Below are 15,951 nucleotides of genomic sequence, written 5' to 3'. Positions count from 1 at the left end.
AATACTGGGTGGGGTGGGATGGGAGTGGGAGGAGTCAGGGGCATTTGGGGCTAATATGGCTGAAATCTTGACACTTAGCAGAATCTTCTCTATCCCTGAGTAAATGTGCTTGTCCTCTAGTGCCTCTGGAGACATGTAGACTCTGGAATTTAGTCAAAATCTTAAAGCTGCCATTGGCTGCTTCTTTGGAACTGGATCCTATGTTGTGCCTGCTGCATTCAAATAGAAAAAAAATGTGCAGATTCAGAGATAACTGCTGGATAAATTGCATGTATGTGTTATGATATTAAATCTTTATGAGGATGCTTTCAAATCCAGCAACTTTCTTACAAACTTTTGTACACACACTGTGGATGTGCTTACACGCACTTCTCTATTACACTGTCCACGTAAATGTTTCTGAGCTAATTAGCTTTCCAATTAGCTGCTAACCAATTCCATATAAGCCAAATTTTATGGATTATTTCACTTATGCTAGAAAGCATTATCTTTGTTTTACAGAGGTTCACCTATTTGTTGATTTTTTTTTTCTTTTTTTTTTGTGGACTCTTATTTTATTTAAGTAATTCAAAAGTTAATTGAGAACTCAAGAGCTCCCTGGAGTGGTGCTTGTGTTGCCTGGTTAGTTGAATGCCAGTGCAAGCTGCTGCAGTCCTAGAGTTTGTGTACAGGTGCTTTGAACCTCTTTGGCAGGGATAGGTTTGAAAAATGGAATGGAGAGTGAGCTGTTGATCTCTGTGCTTCAGCCTGCCCTTGGCTGCCTGTCCTGTTGCTGCCTGTGCAGGGTGTCCTGTGATGTGGTGAAGGCAGGGCTATGATTTCACAGCAGGGTCAGCCAGGAGATCATAATTGGCCCTGGGAGCAGTTGCTTGCCATAGCAAGTAATGATACAGGTGAATTAAGTTATGGATCAAATGCTGAATATTTCCCAGAGTCTAAGTAGCTCTTTGAGGTTTATTTTGGTAAGCACAATCACACAGTAAACACTTAATGCTCTCCAAGTGCAGAAGTCACAGAGCTGCTGAGATTTACTAAGATTAGCAGTGAGAGATTAGAGCAGTAGATGCCAAATGGGCTTTGCCCATCTCTTCAGAAGTGCTCTATGGCACCTGCAGGGCTGCATGGTGTTTGGCAGATGAGAGTAAATGGCTTAACTAGCACATTTTGTCGGGTGTATTTAGATGTACCAGACTACTCAAATAGAATGGGAAATACTGTTGTGTCCTTCCAGGCAACTTTAACTTGATGTGTGGCAGGCAGTAGGTCAGGTTTGTTTGCCTGTACTCAGAGTCAAGATTGGAAAAAACCAAGCCCTAAATGGTAGCAGCAACATTCTACTCTGTTAAATTCTGCCTTTGCTCTTCTAGGTTGATATTAGTGATGTGATAGAAATAAACCCTGAATTATTAGAAGAGCCTGCTGCTGATGTGAAAGAGAATGTTCCTTTGCAAGAGAATGTAGCTGTACAGGTAAGTGCTTTAAATCCTAAGGTACTAAAGCATTAATAATGTAGGTCTTGTTATATAATAACCTCAGTCTAGAAGTTTGAGGTATCTAACTTGCCTTTTCTGTCTCATAGTTAGGCTTTGGTCAGAAATTCTTGTTGTATCCACATTGTCCTGAAAAGCTGTGCAGGGTGTTTGTTGCTTATTCCAATTACTTACAGCAGTCATTGCTTTTCAGAAACAGAAGCGTAGAACAACCCTTTCAAAAATTCCTGCTCCACGGGAAGGTGAGAAAATGTTTTTGTGTTTTTTCCTCGGTTCTCTCCCTGTGGAACAGTGCTGGTTTCTCACTGTAGCCGTAATATTCTCCTTTAGTGCATCATAAGGCTGCTCATTCAGGCAGGGCTAACAAAGAGGGTACCATTTCATACCAATGTTTTGGACTCCTGAGGGCAGAGCGTTTGCTACCAGGATGTTGTCCTGTTCCTGTGAGCTGGGCTTTGTTGATATGTTGCCCTTTCCTGCAGTTATTCTGTGCTTTACATGTCACTAGGCAGTTACTGTGGTGGTGAGCTTAAAACTTCCATATGAAGTTTTGCAAATGCCACAAACAAGAGAATTCAAGTTGCAGTTATTAAATGTGTCAAAATGAGAGTGGAAAGGACAAGAAAGAAACAGCAGTGACAAATGCATGTCTCCTCTTCATGCAGTCCCCCTAGACAGTAACTAGAGCTTTATCCTTGGAGACATTTCAGACCAGACAGCCAAAGTGCCAGCTGGTGTGCCACAGCTCAGTGATTGCATGTCAGTACAATGTGTTGAGCAAAGCCAGAAGAGAAGATAGAGATGTCAGTGTGGGATTGCTAAGGAATTGTTTTCCCTGAGGTGTCAGGAGTTAGAAAACTCCTGTTTTCTACCTTTTAGCTCTTTAGTTGGCTCTTTTGGTTTTTTGAATTGCAAGTGGCAGCATTGCAGGTCTATTTGTAATATGCTACATGATGCTGAGGTTGAATGGTTGCTAATTTAATGGCTCTCATAAAGAACATAGTTAGCCAGAACCTGTACTTTTCCATGCAATTCAGTTGTAAGCAAAACATTTGGGCTTGTCTGGCTTCTTTTGTTGCATGTGATGCAAGATAGGGAGCTGGTCCCAGAAGATGACAGTACAAATCCCCTGACATCAGAGGCAACAGTAGTCCAAGAAGCTTAATGTGTAAAATGTTGCTCTGCACTAGAGAATTCTGATCTTCCTCAAATCCAGAGAACTCCACAGATTTCGTGAACTGACATGCAAAATGATGTGGTAAAGTCATGGCTGTCTCTAGACAGGTCAGTTAGTGGAGCTGGATAGCCAGCTGGAAAAATGAAGGTGTGTTAAACTGGGCACTGCCTGATGGAAAGATGTCCTTGCAGAGGTCACAGCTTTTCTGGAGTATAGAATTTAACTCTGAATCTCAAGTATCTATTGCCTGTCCCACGGGCACAGTCTTGTCCCTGAAGATCTGCTTAGAGCACAAGAGAAGCACTGTTCTCAGTATTCCTCAAATAATTTGTTGCTACAACTAGCTAAAGCCCATGAGTGTCAGAGTATCTGTCCTGCTGCAAACCCTGCACTGCACTCATTACAAAGCTAACATTGGCTTCAGACTTGTTCTTAGAATAAACAAATTAAAGAAGATTAGGAGGTGTCTGTCTCCATCTCCTTCAGCAAAGTGAGGATGCAGAAGCAGTGCTTTCAGAATTAACTAAGAAATAGATATTGTCTCAGTCCCACAAATCAATAGGAACTTTGGAGGATGCTGAATCACCTCACATACAAGAATCACTTGAATCAAACCCATTTAGGTGCAGCAAATCTTCCAGCTAATCTGCCTGTCCAGGAGCACTAGCATTTACAGAAACAGTGCTGCTGAGTTTGTAAAGAGATCAGGTCTGGGCATGTGTGACAAGAGCAAATGAAATAAAATGCCATCTCTGAGTATAATAAAACTGATGCTTTTTGTTTCCAAAATTGCAGCAGTTCCACTTCATGTCTCTGTACATGAGCAGAAGATTGCAGGTAAAGAGTTAAGAGACAGGAGCACTGAAATCATTGGGTATGGTTCTAAGGAATTTGATTCAGAATTGAAAGAAACCCTTGGTCTCAAATAGATCTGGTGTCCTTTGAAGTCATAGTGATTACTTCTGCATAAATTCTTGTAATTGCTTGTCACGAGAGGTTAAGGTAGTTCTAGCTTGCATATCACACTTTTTTCATATCAGATCTGCTGCTTTTTACAAATCTATTGAGGTAAATGCTCCAATCCTTCCCTTAGGAAGCTTTGTGATGGGCTTGGTATCAGTGAAAGAAAAACCTTGGCATGTGGCAATGGGGAGTGCCTGCAAAAAGACCTTTTTCAAAGATCTGCTGTTGTGATTATGCAGAGCCTTTTAGCTGAATTTAGTGTTACAGAGCTCCCAGTTCACTATGCACCACACACTGTGGATCAGTGCCCTGACAGTGGGTGGGCACGGTGCTGCCTGTGGCCAGTTGCCAGACCACAGTATCCCTGTCACCATCAGAGTTAATTCATACCTCCCTGCAAGTTTGAAGATTCAGAGGGTTTCCCAGTTCTGACTAGTAACTTCCTCCTTCCTAGGCATTAAGGTTCTGGAACTGCCATATCCTTGTGTGAATCCTCAGTGGTATCTGAAAGAAATTCACTGGAACTGCAAATCTGGAATGAACTGTTTGCTGTTCTGAAGTGATGTATTTAATCACTTTTCACAACCTGCATTGCTTTGTCCTGCACTTTGCTAATGGGGAAGGTCCTTTTAACCACACCTTGTTCCCCACTGTTCTGCACTCTGTGAGCGCTCGATTAATTGCAAGTGTCTGAGTGTCCCTGGATTTCTGTTTCCAAAGCTGTGCGTGGCCGCTCCAGGATGTCTGCTCTCCCAGAATCACAGTGCGGCCACGAGGAAGATGAGATGGGGGTAGATCCAAGCACTTCTGTGCAATCCAAAAAATTATCCTCAGTTCCTGGTGAGTGGAGAAAGAACCTAGTGAGTTCTTGCTGTGAATCAAGGTGCTTTATGTCCATTTAATTAGGCAAACTGCAAATCCCAAGGGGATAAGCAACTGGTACTCCTTCATACATAAAATGAGAGACTTACTAATCTGCTACTGTGCAGATAGCCAGGGCTCCTACCTGAAGAAGTTTCCAAAGGTCTTTTACTAGCCAGAGAGCTGCAGTTGTGCACATTGAGTGGATGTGGTATCTGCTCAATTGCATAAAGTGGTATTCACAGGACTAGAGTGGGAAGAGAAGTGCTTTAATACTGCTGACAATGTGCTTTGCAACTCTACTGGTAGTAGTTTTACCTACACTGGTTGAGTCTACTTGAATTGTAAAATTGTAGTTATTTATTTTACCAGGCCTACCCTATGAATAGCTGAGGACATGCCTTGCATCTTAAGCTCTGCAGGCACATTGAAATAAGAGGCTTGATACTAAATTCTTGTCTAGTTGGTGTGGCCTTGGTTTGCAGCTTTGAATAAAAGTCAGTGATTGACAAGGGATTTAAATGTTTACTTGCACACTTACCACAGGTTTTAGGTGGTTCTCTCTCCTGATCCAAAGTCAGAGTTGAGGAATGCCTGTGGTCTATGAGGCTTTACAGATTACAAAATTATTCTTGATCTTTGGGATCTAATTATTGGTTTTGGTCTGGCTTCTTTCTGCAGCTGGCCAAACCAGGGCTAGCAGGCTGGGCTGTGCTCCAGAAGCCTCACTGCCAAATGTAAATGGAAACGCAGAGAGTGGTCTGCCTGCTGCTATAACAAGCTCTTCAGAGCACCCAGGTACCAGAGAGCAATGGATAAGGACTGATTTGTCAGTCAGCAATGAATCACTGTGATTGCTGCTTTGTGTACTGAGACTAAAGAGTACTTTTTATTACAAATATATAATTTACTTACAGTGGTATTGCCTCAGAAATGCTGCCTTTGCTTTAGAGCGGTAGTGTGACTTCCAAGGCGATTTCTGTGGTAGGTAGATTTGGTTTGGGAAGGAAGTGCTGCAAAATTAATGACCATCCTTCTGAAGATGACTGCTTCCTGTACAAGTTAGTCTGTCAGCAACTTGGAAAAGCTGAAATATTTATCTTATGCTGAAAACCTAGTATGAAGATTTAATCCAAGGAACTGTTTTCATTTTATCTAGTTCGGAGAAGATCTAATATTGTGAAAGAGATGGAGAAAATGAAAAGCAAGAGAGAAGAAAAGAGAGCTCAAATGAGTGAAATCAGGCTAAAACGAGCACAGGTGGAGTACTCTACAATACAGCTGTAAGCGGAAATGCTACAGGATCATGTACCACTATAGTTGAAACTAAGACATATTTTGGATGGGCTTTTGTCTTACAAAGCTGTACATAAGGATGGACTGATTCTAGTAGCAGAAAGTTCTGAATGTTGTCAATTGTTTCTGATTACATATGGCTGATTGTTTAGTGGGCTGCTTTTGCTGTAACAGATCAATTACCTTCACATCCATGGTTTTTCCATGCAGGAGTCTGACAGCTGTCCAAACTGGGAGTTTGCACGTATGATCAAGGAATTCAGAGCAACTTTAGACTTCCATCCAATATCTATAAATGATCCCGTAAGTAAATATGGAGACTAAGTGCAGCCTACTGAAATTTTTGGCATTGAGCTGTTGGTACATCACTGCACCTTGGAAATCATCAGCATATTGTGATCCTGAGGCACCTGGTGGTATATATGTGAGGTTACTTACCTTCCCTATTTTGGGCTAAGCTGCCTTGCATTACTTTGCATATGTCACTAGTGAAGAGCTTGCACTTCAAGTGTCATTACATGATTTGTGTGGTAACATCAACGTTTTTCAGTCTTAAGTGGCAGAGCCATTGTTGTTGTAGCTGTTGCACACATTGATGTGTAGCTGTGCTGCACAAATAGCTAAACTTACTGCACCAATGAAGAACTCCAGAACAAGAAGTACCTCTGGGGCAAATTAGGGTAATTTGTCTCAAATTGACTGTAGTTGCAGTATTGATGTCACAGATTTTGCTGGAAAACTGGACAAGGACTAAACCTTTTACTCTTTCTGCTACAGAATATTTGGGGTGCTTTCTATAGCATTGCAGTATTTCTACATGATATGTTGGAGAATATTATGTAAAGGTCTATTTGTAGTGTTTCTTTTGCACTGAATGTACTTTGAGACTGACATCCTGCATGAGTGGGTCAGATCAGTAGCAGAGGCAACTCTGATCAGCATATAGAACAGGAGATGTGAGAGAGCATTGGATCTCTGTAAATGGAGTAAGTATGACTGTAATTGGAAATTTTTCTTTCCTTGTAGATAGAAGAACATAGGATTTGTGTCTGTGTGAGGAAACGCCCTCTCAACAAACAGGGTGAGTGCACTGACCCAGCGACTGTCTTGGAGCACTTTGACAATGTTCATTCTTGTTAAACTGAGGGTCTTTTCTGTCAACAGAACTTCTGAAAAAGGAATGTGATGTGGTTACTGTTCCGAGCAAATGTGTCCTGATGGTGCATGAGCCAAAGCAGAAAGTGGACCTAACAAAATACCTTGACACCCAGTCATTTAGATTTGACTTTTCATTTGATGAAGCCTCTTCTAATGAAATGGTGTACAGGTAATGCTTGCTTCTCACTGGGACTGGCTTTCAGATAAAAGCACAGAGGAAACTGCTTCCTGAAATAAGTATTAAAATCCTTTTTGGAGGAAGCCAAAGAACTGAAAAGTCTAAAGCTTATTTTTGGCATGGCCTTGCTGATTTCCTAAGGATTTGATTTCATTTTATTTAATTTTTTAAAAACTGAGGAAGACAAAGCAGGATGTGAAATGTTTGCCTTAACTGTTTTTTACTTTCTGAATATCCAGATTCACTGCTAGACCTCTTGTAGAGACCATCTTTGAGGGTGGCAAGGCGACATGCTTTGCGTATGGCCAGACAGGCAGTGGCAAGACACATGTAAGTTTTCTCCAAGGTCTCAAATTTTCTGGCTTTAGATAAAGTATTTTAAAACTCATTGATGAGTAGGATTATATAAGGAGTTTGGATCTTTATCTTATTAGTCTTACAGCTAGTAGTTTGTTAGATGTTAACTCTTTTTCTGTAGTTTTATGTATTAGTGGGTTTCCTTTGAGACTGTGAGGAAAATCATGCTGAAGTCCCCTCATAAATGGCTTTTTCAAGACTTAGGTTGTCCTGACATGTCAGTCTTAGTCATGGCTATTCTTTGCCTCAAACGGCTGTTGCTGCCTGACTTTGGTCTGTAATGTGGCACTATTAACCTACATCTGAGGCTGTTGTCTATTCTGCGTTCTGAGCAAAAGGTATTTCAAAGACTTCAGCAGTTATGTAAGAATAAACCTCTAAATGTACATGAACATTTCAGTGATCTGGTATTGTTGGTAAAGTGAGCAGATTAGTGTGTTGACTCTCTCACCACTCCTAGTCTATCAGTTGCAGATTCAAGAGATGTGAAAACTGTTTTATCTCAAAGGTGATCTGCTCTAAATTTTCAAAAACTGTTGTCTTTAACTTTTTTCTTTTGGGAACTATGGGGAAGGATCCTCACAGCATAATAGTGGTCAAATCTACTGTCCTCTTCTGAAAGAAGCCTTTAACTCAAACCACAGTGATCTGGACTGGACTAGACTATACCAGCTTGCTAGTTTGAGTATCAGACAGCAGTTGCTGTTATTCCAGTGTTAGAGCAAGTTTTAGGCTAGGATTTACTACTGGTAGTGCTGTGTAGTGAGCTGTAGATGTCTTCTAGGAGTCCAGAAGGAAATTTGGAAGTTTATAGAAGTTTGAACACAGGCTGCCTTCATTGTACTGGAAAGGCAAACAAACCTGCTCACCTGAGTGGCGTTACAGGAATACAACTGTGAGGCACTAAAGTCAGAAGTGATGAAGTTAACTTTCCAACAGCTGCACATTGAGAGTGGAGCACTAAACACTGGAGTGCACACTAAACTTTGGTAGACTGAGAATGTGATGGGATTGAGCAGTGTTTTAAATAACTGACTGTTTCATCTCAAAGTGGTACGGCAAGTCACCAGGCTACCACTAACTGAAAACTCTGAGATTAAAGGTACCTTGGTCAAAGGAGTTAAAAGTACTGTCTGCTTTAGGTTTGCATTTTGATGTCATGTGTTAAATTTTGCAAGTAGCAGTGAAAACGTTACTCAATCTACATCCCTAACAAAGGAGGCTTTGTCTCTTCTGACCAGAGGCTGGTTTGGTTGCACTGTCAAGGCTATGCATTTCCTTTGGAGGAACAAGTGCTTTGACTCTGCACCCCAGAGCCTTACAGGCATTCAGGTGTTGCTTTGCATAGTTCAGATCTCCTTTCTGTTATGATAGGAAAGTGGCAAACTAATTTTATCATGTGTTGCACTGTATTCTAATCATCTCACTGACATTGGAGCATATCTATAGTAACTTCCTAGGCTGTTCTTGGGACTAAGATCAGGTAGCCTGACTTGTTGGGATATTTCTCTTCACAGACTATGGGTGGAGACTTCTCTGGGAAAGCACAGAATGCTTCGAAGGGCATATATGCTTTTGCCTGTAAGTTGATTCTTTTACAGATACAAAAATCAAATTAGTGCTTGTTTTTCTTAACTAGATAAGATCTGGTTTTGTATAGTTATTTAAAATGCACCCACTAGAATATACATAAAGTATTTGAGTTTTCAGTAATAAGTGCTGGTGTTTGCAGGAGGTATGATTATTCTTCTATTGGTTTCACAAAGTATTTTCTCTCCAGCCTGTAAGTTTCTAGATCCACACTTAACTCACCAGAAGATACTCCTTTTTGAGGCAAGGAGATGACCCGTTTTCCAGTTTGGCATTTGCTGGACTGAACCATCTGATTTTGATTCCCCTGTTTTACTTTTGTCTCAGATGAAGGATGGTGTTTGGAAATACCTGACTTGAAAGCAACACAACTCTACCCATTTCTGGTATAGAACTTGTTATACAAAAGCATATGGATGTATGTGTTTGGTTTCTTCCTGTAAGCATTATATGCAAAAAACCTAGCACATACAAAATGATTTCAGAAAGCAGATGCTTAAAGTCTCTCCTTGATATAATGCCTAGGAAGTACTATGAACCTTGACCTCATTTAACTTGCCTTTAGAAAGGCACATTGTGAAGCTGGTTTGTGCAGCAAGGCAGCTGAAACAGGAGCAACTGTTGGCTGCTCTCTGAAAAAGTTATGGCTGGCCCTGAAGGAGCTTTCCAGCTCAGTTTCAAAGTCTGAAGACTAATTGTGAAAAGCTGCCACTGGATCCAGCAACAGGGTCAATTAATTTGGTATATTGTATCCAAACAGCAGCAATACAGATGCTCAGAGAGGCATGTTTTCTAGGCTTTCTGCAAGAAGCACTTGAAACACAAATACATAACTTTCAGGCCTGTCCAAAACAATAGTGTTCCCCCAGAGCAGTAAGGATTGCTGTTTGTGGGTGACATTAGCAGCAGAAGCTTCTGTAATTCCCCTGTTTTTAGTCCCTGGATAAGGATTCTGCTGAATCTGTTCTCCAGATGGTAGCATAGCACTGATTGTTTCACTAGCATGTGTTTGGATGACTGTCATTCAGCTGCTAGACACTGCCTTATGGCTGTGCAAGATTTGAAAGTAGATCAAGTAGTAAGTAGAATGTGTTTTAAACCAGTTAACTAAATTTCTGCCTTTCCTTACTAGCACAAGATGTCTTCCTCCTCCTAAACCAGCCCAGGTACAGGAGTCAGAAACTGGAAGTCTATGTGACCTTCTTTGAAATATACAATGGAAAGGTAAGACTTTTATTTTTGCCTTGACCTGATTTTTTTTTTTTTTTTTGGTCTGAGTATTTCATAAGCAGTTGAGTGAAACTTACCTCTTTCTGTAGTTTTTGTGTTCTGTTGTTACTGGTGTGTTTGGAATTGAATGGAAGGCTATATTAAAGGTGCTGTTTCTATATAGCTTTTTGTGTAAAGACGGTGCAAAATACAAGACCTTGTACAGATTTGCCTCAATCTTATTGCCTGAATAATAGGTATTTGACCTCTTGAATAAGAAGGCCAAGCTTCGAGTCCTGGAGGATGGCAAGCAGCAGGTCCAGGTTGTTGGTCTCCAAGAAAGACAAGTTGGCTGTCCTGAAGATGTCATCAGAATGATTGAGATGGGCAGTGCCTGCAGGTTTGGTGCCTTAAGACAAATAAGGAGTCATGACCTGTTTTATCTCAATGTCTAGAAAAAATATGATGTCTGTAGCTGGTGCTTTGAGACTTAAACAGAAAGTTCTTGTTCTCAGTAATAGGCAGGCACTGAGCAGCACCTCTGCATGAGTACCAGAAGGTGGTTACACAAAGGGCTGGCAGGATGGGATTGGCCTGCCTGCCATAGAGAAAGTCAGAACTCATCATTCATATGTCATCATGTAACTCCAGTGAGAGAAACTATTGACATGAGGAGATGCTGCCCTGGTGCACTAGCTAACCCGAGCAGTTTAGCTGCTTTCTAGATAATGTATTGGCTAGTTTGCAGGAACACAAGTGGCTCCCTGTGTGCTTGTAAGATCAAGGAACAGCAGCTGGCATCAACTACAGCTGCAAAAATGCTATGGTTTAACTGCAGACCAGATGAGCTATTTCAATGGCAACAAAAATGCTGCATGTTGTTCAGGGATCTTTTCTAAAGAATCCTTGAGAGCAGGTGTCAACTGTAGGATTACTGCATCACCCTAGCAGGAAAGACTGTGGTTGGGGCAGCTCTGACATTGTACTGGTGTCTTGAACTGGGACCTAAAATCTGTATTACCAAGTCTTATCTGTTTCAATTAAGCTGCAACTGCTGTGGAAACATTACTAGGCAAATGAATCTCTTGGCTTCTGTACCGTACTGAGTGAGTGTACAGATAGGCACGTCCTGAAAGCTCATTCAGCACTCTGCTGTGCATCCTTTTTTGGCTGACAATTCAGTCATGAGCTGTTTTAATGTTTCATGCTACTGCCTTTAAGACAACCTCTGTCCCTTTCCCTCAGCAGTAGGGATGCAGGTGGGACAGTGAACCTGCCAGCATTCTCAGGCAATAAATGACAGTGGAGGTCACAGGGAGGTTTATGCTAACTTAAAAGATGCTGGTCTGTGCCCTGCAGTGATGGGGCTGGTGCAGCTGCGCAGCAGAGACAAAGTGCCAAGACGGCTTGGCTGGAGAAAGGGATTTACCACGACTGTAATGTGCTAGCACAGTTAATGCTGTTTAGTGGGGAGCTTGGCTGGAGCGTACTGTGTAATGGCAGATGCACTAGGAAAATGACATGTGGCATGCTGAAGGTATGACTTAAGCTCCAAGTGCATGTGAGACATTAGCATCGGAAAGGCATTCCAGTGTAGGCTGGCTGAGTTGAACCAGGCAGCTTAAATAGTCTTAAATATCTACACCTGGGGTGAAGGTTCATGTTTTTCACAGCAGTCCTGTGCTCTTGTATCAGAAGTAATTCCATAATTCATGTAAACTTGGAGTATTAATGTGTGGGATAAAACCTGGGAGGTTAAACAACTTAATTGAATGGCTGCAGGTCTTTGTCTAGTGCTGTCAGGACCTTCTGTGGCACAGTTCTAACACTTGTTTGCATCTGTGCTGTAGGACGTCTGGGCAGACATTTGCAAATGCCAGCTCTTCGCGGTCACACGCCTGCTTCCAGATCATCCTGCGCCGAGGAGGACAGACGATTGGCACGTTTTCCTTGGTGGATTTGGCAGGAAATGAGAGGGGTGCAGATACATCTAATGCTGATCAGCAGACACGAATGGAAGGTGCAGAAATCAATAAAAGCTTACTGGCTTTGAAGGTGAGCTATAGCTTAGGGAGCAAAGAGTGCTAATCAATGCATGGATTCTGTTCAACTCTGGGATAATTGTTACTTTCCAGTACAGGGGAGAACAGCCAGAAAAATACTAGTTTAGCATGTGAGCAACCCTAAAAACGGGGTATAGTTCCATGTAGGATGCTTCCAGGGAAGCAGTGCAGTCTTGGCAGGCCAGACACTGGTACAGCTATTTCAAGCTCCATTCAAGTTGGGTTTTTTTAACATTAGGATGGGCATACCTGCTGTCCTGTGACAATCAAACACCTGGAGGTATTTGACCTTTAAAGGCTATGAAGAACATACAGAGCAATAGATATGACCACTCTTCAGCCTATTGCGTTTACCAGCAATCGTGGTTGATAGCTTGCGGAGCTGTTTGAGGGGAGATGTTGATACTGCATTCACAAAACTTGTCTTTTCTTAGGAGTGCATCCGAGCTCTAGGGCAGAACAAGTCTCATACCCCTTTTCGGGAGAGCAAACTGACCCAGGTGCTAAGAGACTCTTTCATAGGAACAAACTCAAGGACCTGCATGGTGAGTGTGCACATGTCAAACACTGCTTGGGAGAGTGTTCCCAAAGGGCTTTGTTTCTTGTGGAGAGTGAAGCACAGTGGGTGTACATAAAGCCAGTGGGAAGTTGGATACAGAGCTACTGGCATGTCCCACAGAAGCTATAAAGAAAAATAGACTTGAGACTGTCTCAACTCCAGCCCTGTGTCATAAAATGTCCCAGCAATTTGGGGAGATCTGTAGGACATGAGCAAAAATCAGATTTAGGAGTCACTGAGGCTTCTGTTCTGTTTGCAGATAGCAATGATTTCTCCAGGCATGAGTTCGTGTGAGTACACCTTAAACACACTGAGATATGCTGACAGGTAATGGCCTTTCTGACCTGGGGATTCTAATCTTGTTACAAAAGGTGTTTTGGCTGCTTTTACTCTGACCTTTGGAATCTCAAGTTCTTTTGTATTGTTCAGAATGGCAACCTGGAAGATTGGTTGTTAGGAGCAAATTATCTTAGAGCTGTCTTATGAAGCTAGCCTGTGTGTTCTGTGAGAGATACAATAGAGATGATGTAAACTCATGTCTCTCCTTTCCTCAGAAGTTTCCTCTCCTGCTAGACTTCAGAGCACCCTGATTTTTGTGGGGGGTTTACCCTGCCCTGAATGTTTACCTCCATGCCCTTTACTTTTTGTAGTTCTTTGGGTCCCATCTGTAAGAGTGTGCTAAGAATGTGTCACAAATAAGTGTTTTAGGTCACTCAAAAAATCACTGGCAAAGGTATTGGCAAAAGCAGGTTTAAAATTAGTTTGTTGGCAAGGTTCACTCTACTTACTAGATGGTTAAAGCACACAGAAAAATCATTAAAATCAATCAGTCTAAAACTAAAATCAACCTAAAATGATCTATGTGGAGGCTGAGGAAGGGAAAAGGGTAAGGACTGAAAAGGATAAAGATAAAAAGGAATAAGGGAGACCCTTCTGTTGAGTCACAAGGTTTAGAGAGTAGTTGCCTTTGCCAAACTTAGCCCCAGACTTGATCAATGGTTTAGGCCTAAAGGTTTTAACAGCACTTAATTGCTAGTCTAATTTAAACAATTTGATAAAAGACTCCACAGAACTGACTATAAACACAACAGTAACTTACAGGCCTAACGTAATTATGAATCTAACATACTTAAGTGTCTAAGAGAACAACCTTCATAGTACATTTGCTATAGCATATTCACACGTGCACACAGCCCTAAGGGACTAGATACAAGGTATATCTACCACCTCCTGTGAAGGGGCTTTGGTCCTACTGAAGTGCTGTGAGTGTGACTGCCAGAGTGGCTCCTGGATGGTTGGACAGGAGAGTTTCCTTAACACCCACATCTCTTGGCTTTCCTTCCCACAGTCTTCAGGGAGTTCTGATCACATGAGTTTGTTTTGGGGGTAGTACTATGCAACTGTTTAAGCACAGCCGAATGTTTCTTGCTGAGCACTGACTGATTGTGGTAGCTGCTTTGCGATGCTGTAGCTGGGAAACTGCTGGAAGAATTTCAGTAACAAATCTTCTTGTTGCAGGGTGAAAGAGCTCAGCTCTCATAATGGAGGCAGTGATATGCAGAATCAGATGGAGACTGAGGAAACAGAGACCTGTACAGGAGGCTCAGGTCTTCAACACAATGTATGTGTGTGCAGTGGGCTGAACAGAACTCAAATCTGGAAACAACTTGCTGTTCTTACCTGGGCTGTTTCTTGCAGTTCTTCAAGGATGAGGAGGAAGACTACTCTCCCCACATGCGCAGCTTTCGTGAAGCTATGACTCAAATTAGTGAACATGAGGAAAAGGTTGTAGAACAGCTTAGAGAACTGAGACAGGTATGTGGAAGCAGTAAGCCCATCCCAGGCTGCCTTCTGCATGTTGATAGCAGCTTGTTTTGCCTGATCCAAGTGCTGCTGGGGAGGCTCTAGGCTGTAATGCAAGATGATGCACAGTGGTATTACTTTTTTTCCATACTACCAACTTTTTCCTGTGGTTTCCTGCCCAACTGGTTAAACCGGGGCATTTTGGTGCTTTTGGCCTGGTGGTTCTCTTTGCCCTCCAACTTGCAACCTCTACTTGTTGCTAATGAGCATTGACTGTTCTTGGTCTGTAGAAGCTATTGACTGGAGTGTCAGATCTGAAGAAACAAACAATTTCCAGAAAGTCAGTTTCTCATCACTGTTATCCTTGTAAATACAGGAAATGACAACTGAACTTGACTTCCTCTTGGGAATCACAGAGAAACCAGACTATAATCTCAAGACTTTTGTGAGCAGAGCTAAGTACTTCGTAGAGGACAGCTCAAGAAATTTGCTCAGTGTCGGAGGTATGTTAGTGCCTGCTCTGACTAGCACTGTCACTAATGCTTTGTAAAAGACCTGAAAGAAAAATCAGCATACCTGTGGGGTGTTGAGCACCCAGTCCTTCTGCATAGCTCTCGGTTCTGCTGAGAGGGACAGAGGGACTGGGGACTTTCAGCTTCCAGGTCAGTCACCCTGTTACTCCTGTCTTTCTTCATAGAAACGCTGGATGCCCTGGGGGCTGCCATGGAACTGGAGGAACAAGCCAGCAAGCAGATGAGCCGGCGGAAGCCTTAGTCACTACAGCAAAACCTGGTTCACAAGCAGTATTGCATGTGTTTGTCTTGTTTTTGCATGTTTGTCAGTGGTTTGTGTCACTCCTGTAGTAGAGTGTCTGCAGGTCATATGTGCCCAAGGGCAGTGAACACTGACTGTGGCCTTTTTCTTCATGGTCTGTATCAGGGTACTCAGCAAAGTGCTAAAATGCACCCACTGCAAGGTTTGGGGAGGGCCCTGAGGGTCTGCAGTCTCTTCCTGTGAGATATCTGGCATTTGGCCCTTTGCCTAGTGATGGCCTCCCATACATGTGCATCTAGCACTATTAGAGTACCTAACCTTTCCAGATGTTCTTGAAACATTGAAAAACTGTTGCAAGTTTTACTTTTCTAGAAAGAGAAAATGTACTATGTGATTGTAAAAACCAGTATTTTAAAAAGTTCAATAAATAAATGTTCCTGGATTTAATTATCTTCTGTCCTATAAAATATATT

At 42.1% G+C, this 15,951-nt stretch overlaps 1 protein-coding gene across 1 annotated transcript; it reads left to right on the top strand.

The window, feature by feature from the left end:
• Nucleotides 1–1,367: 1,367 nt before the first annotated feature.
• On the top strand, nt 1,368–15,478 carry KIF2C (kinesin family member 2C; the record flags this gene model as incomplete). The annotated part of the gene is made up of 18 exons (XM_009073555.1): nt 1,368–1,469; nt 1,684–1,732; nt 4,351–4,470; nt 5,651–5,751; nt 5,998–6,090; nt 6,814–6,868; nt 6,952–7,114; nt 7,363–7,453; nt 8,998–9,061; nt 10,203–10,294; nt 10,537–10,679; nt 12,130–12,334; nt 12,777–12,887; nt 13,161–13,228; nt 14,420–14,522; nt 14,600–14,716; nt 15,081–15,207; nt 15,402–15,478. Coding segments are annotated over 18 exons (1,881 nt in total), but the record flags the coding sequence as incomplete, so codon positions are not given.
• Between the last annotated feature and the right edge of the window lie 473 nt (nt 15,479–15,951).

The sequence above is a fragment of the Acanthisitta chloris genome, unplaced genomic scaffold (assembly GCF_000695815.1).
Source record: "Acanthisitta chloris isolate BGI_N310 unplaced genomic scaffold, ASM69581v1 Scaffold21174, whole genome shotgun sequence".
Classification (NCBI taxonomy): Eukaryota; Metazoa; Chordata; class Aves; order Passeriformes; family Acanthisittidae; genus Acanthisitta; species Acanthisitta chloris.
This window is presented reverse-complemented; position numbering and strand designations above follow the sequence as displayed.